The following is a 19,213-nucleotide window of genomic DNA, read 5'->3' as shown; positions in this document are numbered from 1 at the left end:
TATATATATATATATATATATATTTTGCTTTCAAAATACTTTTCATATAATTTTTCTAAAAACTCCAAATTTTAAGTATATTTCTGTAAGTTACTCAATATAAATTATCTTATTTGCTTAGTGGGTGTATTTGATCTACAAAAGCCCATTTTCGAAATACAGTGTAAATGTAAACACCCACGAAAGTTTATGCTTCGTTTGGATAAATTATATAGTGGAAATTACATATTCTAATAGATTAAAAATCATCATTTCATAAATTAGATGCTATGTTTAATATTTCATAAATCAGATTTTTTTAATTAATTAATATATTTAAAAATTAATTTCAAACCCTAATTATTCTTAAAATCCTTTTCCCCCTACCCTCGATTCTCTCTCATGCCTCTCTCTCTCAACTGTTCGGCGACCCGTGATGGAGAATCGACGATAGAGAGCTGCTCCGTTGTAGCGTCGACCACTGTTGTGTCACGCCATCGTAGCTCGGAGATGGGAACGACGAGAGCGGCTTCGGCAGTTCTGTGATGATGATTGCTCTACAGTTGGTCAGTGTAGGTTGTGGTGGATCTGGTGGCAACGTTGTGTGGTGGTTGGTTGAGCAAGTGGCGCCGTTGAAGATAGCGTGAAGAGCGGCGATGAACGCCGTCGGGTGAAGCAAATGCGGCGCACAACCATCGTGGTCTTGAACGAAGGTTTACAGATCACTGATCTATGAGTTTGTGGCCTAGTTGGGGTTATTGGATTATTATTGAGGATGACAGATCTGTGTAGGAATGGCTACCAGTGAGGTGAAGAAGAAGTGGTCACAAATTTTTTGGTTGATTGTGACCATTAAATCGGTTAATTTGTGACCAATGAAAAAGATAAATTGTGATCGAAAAGTAACGTGTGACCTAAAAAATTGTTAATCTGTGACCAATAATTTGATAATTTGTGATTTGTGACCAAGTTATATAAATCTGCGACTTAAATATATTTAAATACTAAATTAATTAATTAAATTAATAATAAATTTTAATAAAAATCTGATTTTTGAATTTTGAAATTTGAAACTTGTTTTCTTCCTTTTGAAATGTGCCATAATTAATTTCTTACTTATGAAATTTTCCCAATTATAAATGATTTCTAAATGGAATGTATAGTTAAAAAATTATGAATCCATTGAAATAAGTTGAAAATGATTCAATTATTTTTAACAAGTAATTACTGAATAATGGAAGGCATAAATCCCACCCGTTGGTTGATAGAGTCCTTGTCAAACTACATTAGAGAGAATACATTTTTAGACATTATCTATTTTTCATCTATTACAAAGTTTTTCGATGATTATTGGCTTCACGGGGCACCTTTCTTTCTAGTGCAAAGAGAAGTAAGGCACATAGTCTAATAGTAATCTATTTCGCTAGATTACCTTTTGCATTTTCTCGATCATTTCGAGATGAAAAGTAATTTTAAGAATATGTAAATAAATATTTACAATAGAGAATTTGAATGCACTGAAAATGGTTTCTTCATTGATTGATGAAAGTAGTAAATTTCAATAGTTGGCATATGGGGGGAACACTAATGAGCTTGACAAGACTTCAAATACCAACTATTTCCTTCTTTGATCTAAAACTCGTTAGTATCCACACCTTAGATCAATCTTGGTATAATACTTCGCCTGTCTAGCTCAAACAATCAAAACAATTCTCTACAAGCGAAAGAGGAAAATTGTTCTTCATAGTGATCTTGTTCAAGTTTTGATAATCACAACACATTCAGATTAAACTATCGACCTTTTTTTGAAATAACAATGGAGCTCCATGTAGTGATTTTGTTGGCATCGTAATCCTATTGTCTATCATTTCTGCCAATTATTTTCTAAGCTCCTCAAGCTTAGGATGAGACATGCAATAGGATACCATAGCAAGAGGCTCTGCACCAGGAATGAGTTCTATTTCATGATCGATTTCTCATCTTGACAACAATCTACTTGACAATTCATCTAGCATAACATCTTCAAATTTCTACAAAAGTCTTCTAATAGTTTTGGAATAGATCTAGTGACCTCCTCAATTTCTTCTAATTGAAGAGATCACAAGAATGAGGATTCATTTGAATAGTTGAGACATTCTTCTCACCTATCTTCCTCGATAATGAGGGGATATCACATAGTACGACTATTTTTTACACTCATTCGATAGTAGTCTTACTCTTTTCAACTTCCATAATCGTCAATGAATCATAATGCATCAACAGTCGTGTCTTTGTATCCCGATGGAACTGCAATCCTTGAGTTATTGCCTTTGTAATATTTCAAAATTACAACAATACTATTGTCTGTGCTTTTGCTTTTGTCCTTACGTTGTCTAACCAAATGGACTCCGATTGTTGTTTGTCTTCGAAGGAAGATTTCTAATTCTTTAGCCAAGCTCTCTATAAAGCAGCTTTCCAAGACTCCTTTGCTAAGGTCTTTTGCTCATCACACGAAGCTACTGCCCTTATGAACACTATAACTTAAGCCAAGTCAAGCGCTTTCCTTATCTCAATGGATTTCAAAGACATTAGTGTTATGCCAAGTTGTATTACATGACATTAGGAGATGCTCTAAACTTCTAAAAAATTTGGAACACATTAGGTAGACATGATAGTCCAAACAATATAATGAACAAGAACCATTAAAAAGGAATAAGGGTCTATACCTCAATGAAAGAATCCGCTATACAAACCATATTTAGTGGTGGCTAATTGAGAAAAATGTTTAACTGGTCAAGGTTTTTTTTCTGATGTTAAAATGAAATCTACCTTCTCTTTTTGTGTCATTGTCTAGTTTCTACTTCTGTGTTTTGAAGTTGCCAGAGTTAATAGTTTGGAAACATAAGTAGACATACCAAATGAAGTTGAGGTGCTTTGGTTAGGAAAGAAGAATTGTGGCATCATATGCACAAGGTTTTGTCGTCGATGAGTGTAAAATAAGTCAAGTTGCTTTGGTTAAGAAAGACGAATTCTAGTATCATATGCACGAGGTTTTGTAGTCGATGAGCGTAAAATAAGTTGAGTATGTATGATTTAACATATATTTTGAACAGGTCTAGAATAGCTCATGAATCATGTTGAACAAGTTATAATAGCTTGCCATAAGACCAAGGAAACTTGAACATCTTGAAAATGGTATTTCTTGTCATAGGACCTATTGGGAAAAAAGGAAGAAGTCTTACTCATCTAATTTTCCCGCGAAATACATTGAATGTGAAGATTACAATTTATAGAGTACAAAGATGGCAAATTAAGAAGAAATTAATAATACAAAAAAATTAAGAAAATAATTATCCTTAACTTAAGGGATTTTCCTTAGATTACGAGATTCTTACAACTGTATAATCTCCATTCTAAGTACAAAATCTCAAAATTCTCCCTCAAGTTAGTGCATAGATGTCACACATGCCAACTTTTCTAAGAAACTTGAGAACAATCGATTTGATATTGTTTTGGTAAGAATGTTAGCCAGTTGGTCTTCAGATCGAATTTTAAGTAATTCAACAATTTTTTCATCCTTTTTACTTAATGAAGAATATGTTTACTCCGGCATGTTTCGTGCAATTATGTTCAAAAAGTCGTGGACAATATCACATGCTGCTTTATTATCACAATATAGTCAAATTGGTTGCCTAGATTGATAACCCAAATCTTGCAAAAAAAGTTTTAACCACAAGACTTCATAGAGTTTGAGGGCTATACCTCTGAATTCATCTTCTGCACTTGAATGAGCAATAATACTATGTTTCTTACTTCTCCATGTGAGGTATAGTAACCAAAAATAGATCATCTATCATCTTTTGCTCTAGCCTAGCCTCATCAATGTATGCATTTATGTTTTGGTATTCTACACTGTTTGCAAATAAAATTCATTTTTCAAGACTAGCCTTCAAATACCTCAAAAATTCGCATTACTACACTTATATGTTGTTTTCCAAGAATATGCATAAACTAACTGAAAATACTCAATATATAGGCCAGATCTGATCTTGAGTGTGCTAGGTACATTAATCTCCTAACAAGTCTTTTATGTCTAACCTTATGCGTCGGTACTTGGTTGGACTCTATACACAACTTCAGCCCTTCTTCTACTAGTATATTTCCTGGTTGAAATGCCAACATACCAATTTTTTGTAGTGGATCTAAGGCATACTTTCTTTGGGATAGAAATATCCCTTTATTAGATCGAGACACTTCTATTCCAAGAAAATATTTCAACTGGCCTAGATCTTTCATTTCGAATTCTTTAGATAAGTAATTTGGTCGAGCCTTCCTCTTTTAAGGATTATTCCCTATAACTACCATGTCATCTGCATACAAAATGAGTGCAGAAATCTTACTATGTTGCTTCTTCAAAAATAAAGTGTGGTCTCAATTGCTATGATAGCCAAAAGCAATCGTAGACTTAGTGAATCTTTCAAACCATGCTCTCAAAGACTGCTTTGGCCCAAATAATGATTTCTTCAACTTGTACACCTTTCGGACTTGATCTTTCTGGTATCATATACCCAGGTGGGAGACTATATAGATTTCTTCAGATAATTCACTATGCAAAAAAGCATTCTTTATGTTGAACCGTTGTAATGGCCAATTCAAATTTTGCATCTAACAATATTAACACTCGAACTGTGTTAATTTTAGCTATATGCACAAATGTCTTAGTGTAATCAGCCCTAAAGTTTTGAATGTAACATTTTGCTAACAGTCTTGCTTTAGGTTGTTAAACTGTGCCATCAACGTTTCTATTTTACATTGTAAATCCATTGACATCCAACTGATTTCTTTCCTAGGTATATTAGTTACTAGGGGCTCGAATCCAAATAGAGATAGAGTTTGAGAAAAAACTACATCTTCAGTCTTCGAGCGTACATCTTCAATCTCTTAGACACTATCCAAGTTGTTCACTTATTGATTATTGAAATCAAGGTATTTTTCATCATTGGAAGGGTGATAATTGTAGTCTAGAAAATTTGGAGTCTAAATTTCTCTTTGATACTCCTTCTTGAAGTTTAGACTTGAGGGAAAAATACATTGAGTATTCATGAAAAACAACATCCATTGTGGAAAACATTTTTCGAGTTGAAGGGTGATAATATCAGTATCCCCTTTTATTGGTAGCATACCCTATAAAAAACATATCATAATGCTTGAGGAATCAACTTGTTGCGTTGATGTTTATAGATACAAGTGATATACACATGAGGTGTTAAATTAGGGATGGCTGGAGCAACAACTGCATCATTAAAAGCTTGGAGCGGTGTCTGAAAGTTAGTGGAGTTGGAGATTATCCAATTGATTAAATATGCTGCAGAAATAAGTGATTTTCACCAATAGAATAAGGGCATATGGGCTTCTATTAATGAGGCATTAACCACTTTCAAGAAATGTTGATTCTTACATTCTGCAATCCCATTCTATTGGGGAGAGTTGGAACAAGTAGTTTGATAAATAATTCCATGTGCTTTCAAATACCATCGAGATTTTTAACTCTGATATTCTATACCATTGTTACTACAGAGAACCTAGACATGTGAATTGTACTTCATTTTAACCATTTTATTAAAATTTTGAAATAAAGAGTTCACTTCTCCTTTGGATGTCATCAAGTACAGCCAGGTCATCCTAGTGAAATCATCAATACAAGTAACAAACCAATGTGATCCACCCAACGTAGCAACATTAGATGGACTCTAGACATCAGAATGTATAACCGTAAAAGGGAGTTGTTTTTATCAAGCATAATGAAAAAGTAGTTTGAGGCTCTTTAGCAACTTACAATCATTACAACAAAAACTTAGAAATATTAAATTTTGTAAATAAAACTAGGAAATAATTTTTTTAGATAACCGAAGAAAGAATGTCCCAGTGATTGATGTCATAGCCATATTTCAGATTTCTTCTTCATCCTCCTTTAAGTAATCTACTATTAAAGTTTAATGTAACCTATATGAACTCCTTGGCACCGAGTCCAAGTAATATAAATTTTCCTTTTTAATACCATGATCAATCGTTTGCATCATTCGAAAGTCCTTAAACACAAAAAAAAAATTGCTATACAAGATAAAGCTATGGTTATTTGAGAAATCGATAAAAGATTGTAGTCTAAGTATCGACAACTAAAACAAAATCTAAACTCAAATTCTCAGTGAGAGTCAAAGATCAATCCTGAAGTACCATTAACAATATATACAAATTTTTGTAAAGATGAATTAAGGGTGGAGACCTACCTAGAATCAAATGCCATATGATCGTAGTACCAGAATCAATTATACTTACACTATAAGAAAGGAGTGCAGGAATACTTAATACCTTACCTCCATTATTGTAGCTATGACCAATGTTGAAGCCTTTTTTCTGGCTTTGCTTCTACAACTGTTGTAATGGGGTCATCTTGGAATTCATCTTCCATGGAGTATGACCATGACCTGCAATTCTGGATATCCTAGAAGTTCAAAATAATGACTTTTGGTATGTCAATTTGATTGCAATGGGTATTTGTAGGTGGACTTGTCAGCACCACTCATGGTCTTAGGATGTTTTGATGTAGTTTGATTTTGAGCCTATTGAATTTCTAGTGTCTTCTGAAGCTTCGTGACGGACTGCTTCTTTGCGAACCAAAGTATATCATTCTTCCAAATCTAGAATTTCTCCATTAACTTGTTCAAACTCATCATCCAATTCGACAAGAAATGTGTGCACCCTAAGTCGTTCAATGAACTTTGGATATGTTGCAATGTCTTCGAAATTCTTCATAACTACAGTATCACAATGATTCAATTCGCTAAACACTTCGATAAGCTCTCTATAGTATTCAGATTGAAATTTCCTACTTTGTTTGGCGATGAAGGTTGTTTGATTTAAAGTAAAAATCCGCAACTCATTACTTCCATCATAAAAGACTTTTGACAGAGCACTATAGATTTCATGGATAGTGGGTAAACGTAAGTAACGCTTCATAATGCATGTAGTCATGCACATAAATAACCTTCTCTTAACTCTCTGATTTTTACCATACCATATTTATATGCATCGTCTGTTTCTGCAAGGACTTTCTTCTTACCACAAATATAGGACAATTTCTTCATTTTAGCAATATGCATCTCCATCATTTAGGACCAAAGGTCATAATTTGATTAAGTTAGAATGATGACTATATTAAAAGCAACTTCATATTGACCAATAACAAGAGATCCAATATCCATTCACTCATTCTTCAAAATAGAAAAACATTTAGGCCAAATAAAAAATAATGAAGTGCAAGGTTCTGAACAAAAAAAATAAAATTGAAGATTCCAATATCCAATATATAGAGTACAGGCCTAGTAAATTAGGAAACTAATTATACAAAAAATTAGGAAAATAATTATCCTTAAATTCAGGAATTATCCTTAACTTACGGGATTCTTACAACTGTACAATCTCTACTCTAAGTGCAAAGTCTTAACATTCTTAACAGAACCATCATGCTACAGTGAAAATGACTTAAAATGTATATGTTTTGGCCTTTGAAGGTTTGAGTGTTTTTTTATAAGAATAAATACAAATTACTCTATCCAAGTGGGCCACCTCAATTCATTATGGACAAGACTCATGGACCGTGTTATGCCATAAAATTCTTTTAGTCCAATGAGTATTAAATATCGACTCAACATGTTATTTAGGGCCAAACATTCATTATGGACAAGACTCATGGACCGTGTTATGCCATAAAATTCTTTTAGTCCAATGAGTATTAAATATCGACTCAACGTGTTATTTAGACCCCGTTTGGCCCCCGTTATATTCTATTTCATTACATTCTATTTTTCTCTCTCTGATTTTTAATTACACAATCTTTCATAAAATAATATTACGTCTAAATCGAAAATTTTTAATTTCTTTTTTAACCACACATTTTTCTAAAAACTACTATTCCACCAATTTTCATTTTCATAAAATGGGGGCCAAACAATGGCTAATAGTTTATAGAATTAAACTACTTTGTCTAAAAAAATTGACAAAATACTTGACATGGGTTGGGATCCACGCGGGACCCATATGAATTAAAAAGAAGAACCCCTCCATTGTGAGAGGTTATACACTCTCCGTGACAACCTAACAAGGTTGTAATTTGTAAATGCTTAACCACGAAAGTGTATATATGATAGATAATGTCAAACAGTACTCAAACTACGTGGCATGAACCACTCAAGTGATATATTATTTATTATTTTTTTTTTCTTTTTTTCCATTCCTCATATGAATATTCGGTATATATGACCATCGATGTCTCGATCCTGTACTCCCTTAGACCCTATGTATTAGTGGCCACCTATTGTCACTCAAAATGGGACCGTTTGAACTGACAGAAGCCAACTTCAAGGCTGAATAAATCACAAAAATGGGCCTCTTTGCAACTTGACTAAGAAAGGACCATTCTTCAATGGTTGCTAATTAACAGCTGCAGCCTTTTTGTTCAAAAAGGACCACTTTTAATTTGGACCTGGTCACAGATTGTGACCAATCTTAGCAAGTCCATAATATGTGATCTAAATATTGAAAAGAGGCAAGAGCAGAGCCAAAAAAATATATATTAAGGTGGGTTGAAATTTAAATTATTTTCAATAAGCTCAAACCATAAAAGATGGTTTATGTCATACGAGATTTAGTTTAAAAAGTTAAACTCATGAAACTCATGACAAAGTGCGTCGGAAATCGGAATATATTTTTGGACACTCGTGACAAAATTCTAAAAATATATTTTTAACTAATAAAATTAAATATAGAGTATATTACTTATTTCTCATAATAACATCCATTTCATGGTTGAAATAAATATATTTTTAACTTACAAGTATAAATAAGTAATATATAAAAAGAATAGATTAGAAAATATTTAATTACTTTCAAACTTAATCAAACATGTGACATCTCATATTGTTAAAATAAGTCATTTATATTTATTTTAATCAATAAAAAGTTATTTGTTATACAATAAATTAATCCGATTATAAGTGAAATATTTAAACTTAGTTAAATATATATGAAATAAAATACTTAATTTGATAACAAGTTATGTGTGTATCATGAATGTGAATAAAATAAATATGTAGTTTTTGTAGAGTTATAAATTAAATTTGAATAATTAAACATTGGGTTTGGATTGAGAATGAAGTTAGTTATGCTAAACTTAAGTTTTTGGTTAGGCTAAATCTCTTATCCTTTTTTATTTCATTATAAATTTTAGCTAAATTTTCCATTGTTCAGAAGCCAATTTGCTTTTAGGCAAGCCTCCCTCTCCATCCGCCTTTGGAAAGGGCACCACACGTTGTGTGATGTTCGGTTCATCCTTGTTAGTCCTTAAAAATCTTAACAAGTCTTTTATGGTATGTGATCTTAATATTGAGAAGATTATCGCACGTTACTTGGTGTCTAAGTGCGCATTTACTAGCCCTTGAAATTTTCGAAGATCGAGTACCATATGCAACGGATCGTGCTCAATATTGGGGCCAAATTTTATAGAAAAGATTAGTACGAATGAGTTTTCAAATTTTTGGAAATGGGTCCCCTAAAATGACTAATTTTAACGTTTTTTCCGGTGGACACCTGATTTTGTAGACCTATTTCAGCTTCAGATTGCCAGATAAAATTGATGAACGGAGGTTTATGTCTCGTCCCTTTCATCTTAACCTGGATTCTTGAATTGGTCGCCTATATTTTGTGGAACTCTATAGAGAAATTATGAAATATGGTTCAGATGTTAAATCAAACGAAGAGAAAATAATTATTAGACCAATTTAGAGGTGTCAATTGGACCGTGCAATTTAGAGCAATTCATAGACTTAACTAGGGTCGAGCTATAGTGCCCATATGGATGACAACGGGATTGACACAACATACACATATGGGGGGTCAGAATTATTTTATACATGAGGAACCCGCACTGGAGCATGTGACCCCACAGGTCGTTTGGCTTAACTCGCTTAATTATGAAGTTGCTTGTGTTAATGCATGTCAACATGTTAGGTAACTATAAGGTCATTTATATTCGATGGAGAGCACGCGGACACTTGGCCGCAACCAAGTGAAAAAAGTGTGAAAGAGACCACAATTTATAAATTTTAGTGTTTGCATCCTCGAAGGACAAATAAGAATTTTCATTGAAAGGATTGGACCAATGAATTTTAAGCACAAATACAACATTCAAGAGGATTATGTAACCTAAAGAGATGATCATACCTACTTTTTATGAATGTGATATCGACGTTTAATTTATTTTAAAAGAGAATAGTCTTCGGAGATATTTAAAAATTAAGTTTTAAGACTTCGTTTCAAACTTTTGGACTAATCCTAATAGACACACGAGCCATGCCTAAGAAATTAGGTGGCAATGGACTTCACAATTGGGTCCACCCTTATGTTTGATTGTAAGGGTGTCCGACTCTTGACATGAATAGTTCGAAATTGTTTTTTACATGTCGGGATATTGACATATGGTTGGTTTAAGATATTATTTTGTAAATCTTATCTCAGCGTATATTTGAGGATTAAAAGGTTAATCATTTACTATCTTACGTGTATATATCTTATTTATCTCAAGCACTGGACCAACATTCCCATACTTGTGATGAATTTGGACTCTAGCAAGGCAAAAGAAAAAAGTTTCAAAGTCAAAAGTCAAAAGTCAAATGACGAGGAAAGGCACGGGCACTCGTGATAGGGATATAAGAATCTTGGGGATTTTTCATAATTTTATTAATACTATAAATACATTAGCACTAATTTGTTAAAAGAATCACATGCTTGGGGCTGTTTGGAAGTGATTTTTCACCTTAAAAAATTGATTTTTTGACCGTTATTTCACTATTCCAGTCATAAAGTTTGACTTCTTCTCTCACAAACGGTCCCCAATTTTTTCTTATCGGTCAAAATATCAATTTTCAAAATCGCTTCCAAACGGGACCAATTTGATAATCAGATTAAGTGCTTCCTTGAGAGAGCATTTCTTCCAATTTCTAGCGAAATTGTGACCGTTATACAGTGTATATGTTACATAGGGTCAGCCATAATTATGGACTATTTTAAGGTAGAATGACTTTTTTGTCCCTAACATTTAATTCATTCTTCTTGAGAGAGGAGCCTTTTTTGTGTTTAATTTTCAAACAGTTAAAAATTGCAGCCAAAAATAGGATCGATATTCAAATGTATAACGGTCAAATAAGTGCTAAAAAATGAGAAAAAAGCTCTTCCAGACGGGCTAAATTAATCGATTTAGAAAAAAAATTATTAATAATATCAATTTTATGTATTATATTGATGACATGTTTAGTACGATGAAATAAACAAAATAGGATAGAATAGTAACAAAATTTTGACATTTTAACTCTTACTTATTCTTAATTAACTTTATACAATTTAACGGACGGTTATGTTTCTCTTTACAATGACCTAAACTCTTGCCTTTAAGAAACAAAAGTAGTTACCAAAATATATTCGAGAAATTTATTTCATTTCAATTTATGAAAAAATAAAATTAAAATAGAGCATTTCAACATGGATATAAAGAAATGGAAGATTTTCAAAAGTTTGAATGAAAAAATATTAGTATTTGAGTAGTCCTCAATCTATACATCCCATCCAATTATTTTTATAATACATTTTGCAATCTCGTCTATTTCTTCACATCAACTTAATCCTATTTTCTCTGCATGTCTATCTAGTTATTAAAGTGATCACTGAAATTTACCGATCATGAGTATGTCAACCGAATTTGATATTTTTCCCCATTCTCCATGCCCACTTTGACGGATCGAGAGGGGTAAATATAATGGGTGTGACTAGTTGATCAATACCCCTTTTCTCGTGGAGGATGCATATTGATTGAAATTCTTCTCTGCTTTTGTTAAATGAATAACACTGGTTATCATCAATAATGTTCAACATGAGCTAGATCCCAATGGAGTCCACAAATCTACAATTAATGATCAATTATGTTTTTGTTGGGATTCCACCATTAATTTAGGTTACAGTAAGACCACTGACATATAGACTAATAATCATCACTACTAACAATAAATAACATTATTCATTTTTCAAAATAATACCATTCATCACCAATATAGATGATAGTAAGACGATGAATCAAGAATTTAGTGTAATTTAGACGGGTTTTAAACATCACTACTGATGAATATTGAACATCATTACTCTTTTTATATATGATCATCAATTATGATGCTTAAGCTCTACTACCGTCTATATCAGTGTTGAATACCACTAGGGATAAATAATATTAATCTAAATAAGCAGTTTGAAAAATAAATTATCCAATCACATTAAACCATGGTTTGAGCTCCATTCTCTAAAGAGTAATGTTATTTATAGTGAAAATTTCGGTAGTCATCATACGTGACGTACACATGACAGTTTGTTATTTGATACATGAGACAATAAAAAGTCGTGTGTATTCCCCGTAAGATGATTATCCATAGTTTTCATTGTGCATAACATTATTCTTCTTTAAAAGCTCTTTTTTTCCTTCAAACTCATTTTCAATCCTATATTTTTCAATAAAATAATTTTGCTCATAAAATTAAAATTTTTCTCACTTTAGCCATACATTATCAAAATAAATCACTATTACAAAACTTATTTTTTAGTGAATTAAAACAGAGTTTATTGATACAGAGGTTATTACTTGCTCATTTCAAAACCATCAAAAAAAAAAAAAAAGCAAGTGAAAGCAAACAACCCTAAGTGTTCGTTTGATTGCAAGAATGAAATTTTGATGGAAAGAAAATGAATTCCTGGAAATTAAATTGTCTAGAACTTGTTTTACTGAGAATTTTCAAGTTAACGTGTTTGATTGGTATAATTTTTTATCTAAAAAATGATGAAATTTTGGTATTCGTTTATCTTTGTTTTCCATGAAAATTGTCAATTAAATGGATAGAATTTATTATAATTGTGGATAGAATTTATTTTCAACGCAAAAAAAATTAAAAAAAAAAGTTGGAAAACTGATTTCCCACCAAAGTCATGGAATGAGTATTCCACAAAACCAAGAAAATGGGTCATGTGGGGAGAGGATGGAAAATCAATTGCCAAGAAAATTTTTGCAATTCAAGAAGAAAAAAGGTGGAAAATGAAAAATCCCCCCATTCAAACAAGCCCTAAAAGATTCAAAAAAGAGCACTAGTGGAAGAGAGGAGCCAACAGAACGCACAGCACATAACTCTATATAGTACTTCAAGAAAGGGAAAAGGGAATGAACATACGCAACACTGCACAAGGACAGCCCAAAGTGCAGCCTTTCACTGAGAGAGAGAGAGAGAGCTCGCAACTGAACACTGAATGCATATTCTATTATATATATTTGTATAGAAAAACTGTACCCCATTAGACTCGTTTTCAGGTTCTTGAAAATGGTTTCCAGCCAATGTGATCAAAAGGGTTATTAGATTCTCTACCCTATTTTCTGTATTCTAGATTCTACTGGTATGTTTGTCTTTCTCTTTATGTACATATATATACTTTATTTTTTATTTTGAAATTTGAATAGGGTTCTTGTTTCTTGTAATTTCAGCTGGTTTGTGAGTTAAAAATGGAGTTGAGAACAATGATTTTGGGGCATTTTTTGGTGATTTCTTTGGCCTTGAATGTGGGATTCTTATACAGAGATTACTGGAAGGGAAATCATCATTATCAAGAATTTTTCAGCTTCAAGAACGAGTATAAAAATGCTTTCGTGACTCTTCTTGAAGCATCACCACAGCCATTTTCTTCTTCTTCAAAAGGTTTTGATGGTATTATCGATCTTGATCAGTAAGTCTATTATATTATTTATTTCCGACTTATCTCTTCTTCTTTCTTTTGTTTTTTATTTTCTTGATGTGGGGCTATCATTCAGATTTTCATCCAAATTTTCTTTGTATTGAATCACCTGTTAGTCTAATTTTCATTGTATCGAATCACTTAGTCTAATGATTTGGGGCGCTTGGTACTTGCTAGTGTGGTTTTATGTATTTTAATTAATTTATTAATTGGGTAGAATAGAATTATCTTGCTTGCTTAGCCACCACTGGTACGATTCACGTGTGCATAAGGGTTCACTTTTTGTCAGTTCAGATACAGGAATATGTTCTGCTGGCTAGTGATTTCCCGTGGCGCATGTTAGAGTATAAAGTAAAAGCAAAAAAAGTGCTTATTGAAGTCGTTCGAGTTTGATGATTCCAAAGTAGTGTTCTGCAAGCATGCATGATGGCACCATGGATGGTCTTCCTTGATTCTCCCATTGACCAGCATGGTCATTCTTGTGTTATGCGCTTGTTTGGGTTTTGTAAATGTTACTTTTATTAATCAATTAGGAAAATAGTTACTCCATTTCGAGAATAATGTTGTCCCACTCGACTAATAGAACGCCAAAACTTACTTTCAAGTTTTGACTTCAAGTGTGTGCTCCATTACATTAGTGGAGTGTGAGAAATTTTGTTTAAGAAGCTTATTTTCTAGTTAATTACCATTAGTCAATTTGAAATCCTATACCACCGCATTAACTAAAAGTCACTTTTTAGCATTAAAGGAAAGTTTTATTTAAGAATTAGCTTGCCATCCTCTATGATTGGGTCAGAGTAGTGGACAATGAGAAGTTGATTAAAGAGTGCGAACCACCATGTTATCTTAAAGTCACTTTTATTCTACTAATAATGAGATGCATCTTTGTGGGTCATTTCTTGTTTTGTGCATTTGCTACATTTGGACCTCCTTTGTCCTTTGAGATCCCTTAAAGATTGCAAACTATACACTTCAATAATTAGGACCTTATTTTATAGACACTATATGGAAACGAATGCTGTATAAGCACGACAAATTTCTGGCTACATTTTTATGGCCAAGTTAGTTTTACTTGCTCGGATGTTAACGATAGTCAGAAAAATTTACATCCTAGATTGTGCTACTTCTATCTACGATGATTGTAGATTGTCTTAATCCGTATGTGCTGTCACTATGAAGAATGAATATTGGACCTGATGTTTGCTTGTTGTTTATCTAATCATTTGATCATCTGATGGAGAATGACCCACATATGGGCTGCCCTCACATACCTACCTTCAATCCCATACTGAATCTTCATGCAATGTTTTGGACCACTGTCCTCGAATATGGACCATCCCTTAGTTAGGTGGTGTTATATCATGCACTTTAATGTGTTACAGCCTGTGCCGTTATTAATTTTTGCTGCAGAAATTTTAAATTGCCAATTCCCATGAATTGTACTTATTCCTAGCATTATTGTAGAAAAGAGTCGGGAGCATCAATTTGATGAACCATATGAACTAGGAAATTTAATAGACCATCTGAGTGGTATAAATTATATTCGTTGCTAAATTTATTCTTTTTACGCAGAATCTAGCATCGTGTGCCCTAATGTCATGAATTAATATGTGTGTAACTCTATGCAGTGGCGATCCAACAATGTATGAGAGATATTGGCTGCAGATGGGAGATAAAACTACAGTTGTGATTAATGGCTGGCAATTCATAAGTTATTTTTCTGATGTCAGAAAAGTTTGCTGGTTTTTGGAGCCGGAATTTGCCAATGCTATTATTAGGTTGCACAAATTAGTCGGAAATGCCATTACTGAAGAGCGCTACATTGTTGTCGGGACGGGTTCTACACAACTCTTCCAGGCCTTGTTGTATGCTGTCTCTCCACCTAATTCTTCCAAGCCAATCAGTGTGGTATCTGCTGCACCATTTTACTCGGTAAGTCCGTATATTATTTTATCAATAACAATGCTACATAATTATTTTACAGAACTTTTTTAAACTGAATAATGTACATGGTAGCGAATCCGATCAAAGTTAACCTTATTGTTACTTAAAATATTGTAATGGCGTACAACAATGCTCGTGAATCGTGATTATAGGATATTTCAGTGTAGTGTGACAAACTTCATTCAATGCATAAAGTATGTTGCTTCATTGCATTATCGAAATTCAGTACTTAATGATCTTCTTTGACAGGATATTTTGGAACTCACAACTTGCTTGTTATCGAATCAAAACCAAGTCAAACCCGATTTTGAATAACTTCAACATTTTCCGGTTTTTACCTTGGGATTTAAATTGCAACAAATAATAGTTCATCTACTTCTCCTCTAGAGGAGTGTAGTGTAATACCAATAAATTTCTGGAAGGTTAATTCTTGTGAAAGTTTCACATTTCACAATTTGTAGGTCACCTAATTTTTGTAGATAAAATGTTAGTTGAATATTTGTGGCTCGGCTAATGTTTAGTTTTCATTCTATCCCTTTTTCTGTTTTATGTTAATAAATCACCAATTTAGTTCTTGAAATTTTGAAGTCCCCCATTCTTCCTGATTCAATTTATGGTAAATGAAAGTCAACCATATTACTTCATTAGTTGTCTAAGTTTAATTAAGGAAGTAGATTGATCATTAATGACCCGGATTTGACCAATATTCTCGCTCTTTATTGTAATATTTCAAATCAGAATATTGCATATTTGCTTCAGCTTTAAGGTTTTTATCATATTACACATGAACTTGATATTCCTTTGTCTAAATTAGATATGCTGGTGCTGACATTGAGTTTGCTTCAACGAGAGGATATTCCTCGAACATCAGATGCCTTTTAGATTAAGCAATTATTTTGATTGAAAATACCAAAGATTTGAAACACTTTTCCTTGGAGTTTAACAATGAATCTGTAATTGCTTGCAGTCATACCCTTTGATTACCGACTTTCTGGAGTCTGGACTCCACAAATGGGCAGGCGATGCTTACACATTCAGCAAAGACGAGCCATATATTGAACTAGTGACGTCTCCAAATAACCCCGATGGCTTTCCAAGACAAGCTGTAGTCAATCGAAGTCAAGGAATACTGATTCACGATTTTGCTTACTACTGGCCACAGTACATTCCAATCTCTTCTCCTGCAGATCACGATATCATGTTATTTACGGTCTCCAAGAGCACTGGCCATGCTGGAACACGCATTGGGTAAGCATTGCATTTTAATACTACGTTGGAAATACTACTTATATTTGTTGGGCAATTTCACTTCTTGCAAGAGAGCAATGAAGAAAACCACTCCAAATTTACTTGGAAAAACCCTCCAGTGTAGAGGGAAAAAAATCACGGGACAACTCCAATCAAATCCACTATAATAAAATAGACTTTACAATACTAAAGTTTATGCCCAAAACTTGAGTTCTCAACAAATTGGGAAATATTACAACGTTCAACCTCTAAGAGAATAATAATCTCACCCCCAAACCTCTAGTTTGATGAGATTTGAATTCTACACGTACTCGACGTACCCAAAAACCTTCACTTAGAGAATTCTTTCCTTATTTCTTGGTATTTAATTAGTTTGCTTGGATTGTGAATTTATTTTTGCAAGAAGTGAAATAGCCCAACAGTATTATCGTGGTGTCAAATTCAGTTGCTTCATATCATGCTTTCTAGATTTCGTTTGACTTGAGATGTTTTTTTTTTTTCATTTTTTTTTTTTTTTAAATTCTAGCATGTTTGACTAACTTAAAATTTACTTTTATATAACTATTTGTGTCAAACATCTTTTGAGATTTTTTAGAAGTTACTTTTTTGAGGGCATATCCGAAAAAGTACTTGAAGCTAGAAGGCCTTGCTTATACTTTTTCCTAACCAATCAACTCGAATAAAATGCTGAAAATGGATCATTTACGAGTACTTTATATGTACAGTTGGGCTCTTGTTAAAGACAGAGAGATTGCGAAGAAAATGACTGAATTTATCATGCTTAGCACCATAGGCGTGTCCAAAGATTCTCAAATTCGCGCAGCAAAAATCTTGCAAGTTGTATCCGACAGCCACCAATATAAAAGCAACTTCAAAGAAGGCCAAGCCTTCTTCGAACATAGCTACAACAACATGGCAAGGAGGTGGAAACAACTTAGAGATGCCGTGAATATGAGCAAGCTCTTTAGTTTGCCTGATTTCCCCTCTAGCTCGTGCACCTTTAGTGGCCGCACTTTTGGATCACTTCCTGGTAACAATCTTTTTTTTTTTTTTGGGTTCGCCTGTTGGAATAATTAATAATTCTATATGTGGGCTTCACATTCGTTTGCAAAATTTTACGGGGTTAAAAAATTTTTCCCTATAAAAATTTTTTTTTTTTTTTTTTTTTTTTGCCTATTAAAATTTTTGTCATTTTTTGTATTGTTTTGTGCGATTCTGTTTACATTTTCTTTTCCTTGCTTTAGCTTTTGCTTGGCTCAAATGTGAAGGAGAAATCGATGATTGTGAAAGCTTTCTTCGTGGTCACAAGATATTAACTAGAGGTGGAAAGCATTTTGGCAGCAGTGGAAAGTACGTTAGAATCAGCATGTTACCTCGTGATGAAACATTTGATCAATTTACTGAGAGATTGTCTAGTATTAAATCTTCGTAGTTCTTGATTATGTTTATTTTCGTAGAAAATTAGGCATACGGTATTTGGCAAAACAAATATTTTCCATGATATCTATCTATAATTTGTAGTTTTTGAAATCATTCTTTATTGATCTGTTTATATACGAGGATGACAAAATAGTACATGGGTGCGCATGGAATTATCTTTGTGCATTGCTCGGTTAATCAGATTGTACACTATTAGACACAGAAATGTTCAACTATTTGGCTTTTCTTGATCAAATGCTCTAAGATCAAGTTTTGTTCCCCTTGGCCTTGAAATTTTAGGGACAAATTTGTGAGCATTTTGGTAACAATAAACTTCTGAAAAAGTTTGAAAAATTAGATGGTCATAATTATGACCATATGATACAATTTTATAATTTATTAATTAATTAAACAAGTTAAGGTCACATTAATATATTATTTATGATCAGTCAGTACTACTCATAAATTGCACATGGTATCTCAAAAATACAAATTATAGACCAAACTTACAAATTTAATCACAAATAATATATTTTTTAAATTACATATTATTTATTGATTACAAATTATCCATTTGTAACAACTCATCATTCCACTCCACCACTACCATGGACACCGCCTACATGCTTTTGTCACCTCATCACCACTACCATCATCGCACCTGCACAATTCTGTACATTGTCACCATCACGCAGATCTGTACACCGTACCCCCACCATGTATATTTATATTCCACAACCCACAACATCCACCATCATGTAGATCTATATAC

General features: G+C 33.0%; 1 protein-coding gene across 2 annotated transcripts; it reads left to right on the top strand.

Annotated features, from left to right (window-relative positions):
- Positions 1-13,099: 13,099 nt before the first annotated feature.
- On the top strand, positions 13,100-18,574 carry LOC111401708 (tryptophan aminotransferase-related protein 2-like). 2 transcript variants are annotated; one of them, XM_023029566.1, is made up of 6 exons: positions 13,100-13,494; positions 13,583-13,821; positions 15,459-15,762; positions 16,742-17,022; positions 17,748-18,052; positions 18,267-18,574. In XM_023029566.1, the coding sequence occupies exons 2-6, from the start codon at positions 13,601-13,603 to the stop codon at positions 18,452-18,454; spliced, it is 1,299 nt and encodes a 432-aa protein (XP_022885334.1). In that variant the 5' UTR covers positions 13,100-13,494; positions 13,583-13,600; the 3' UTR covers positions 18,455-18,574. The 2 variants fall into 2 exon arrangements, with proteins under 2 accessions (XP_022885334.1, XP_022885335.1); XM_023029567.1 differs by lacking the exons at positions 13,100-13,494; positions 13,583-13,821 and adding an exon at positions 14,922-15,360.
- Positions 18,575-19,213: the final 639 nt, after the last annotated feature.

This window comes from Olea europaea, chromosome 10 (genome assembly GCF_002742605.1).
Source record: "Olea europaea var. sylvestris chromosome 10, O_europaea_v1, whole genome shotgun sequence".
Classification (NCBI taxonomy): domain Eukaryota; kingdom Viridiplantae; phylum Streptophyta; class Magnoliopsida; order Lamiales; family Oleaceae; genus Olea; species Olea europaea.
The sequence above is the reverse complement of the archived record's forward strand: the minus strand, read 5'-3'. Positions and strand labels throughout refer to the sequence as shown.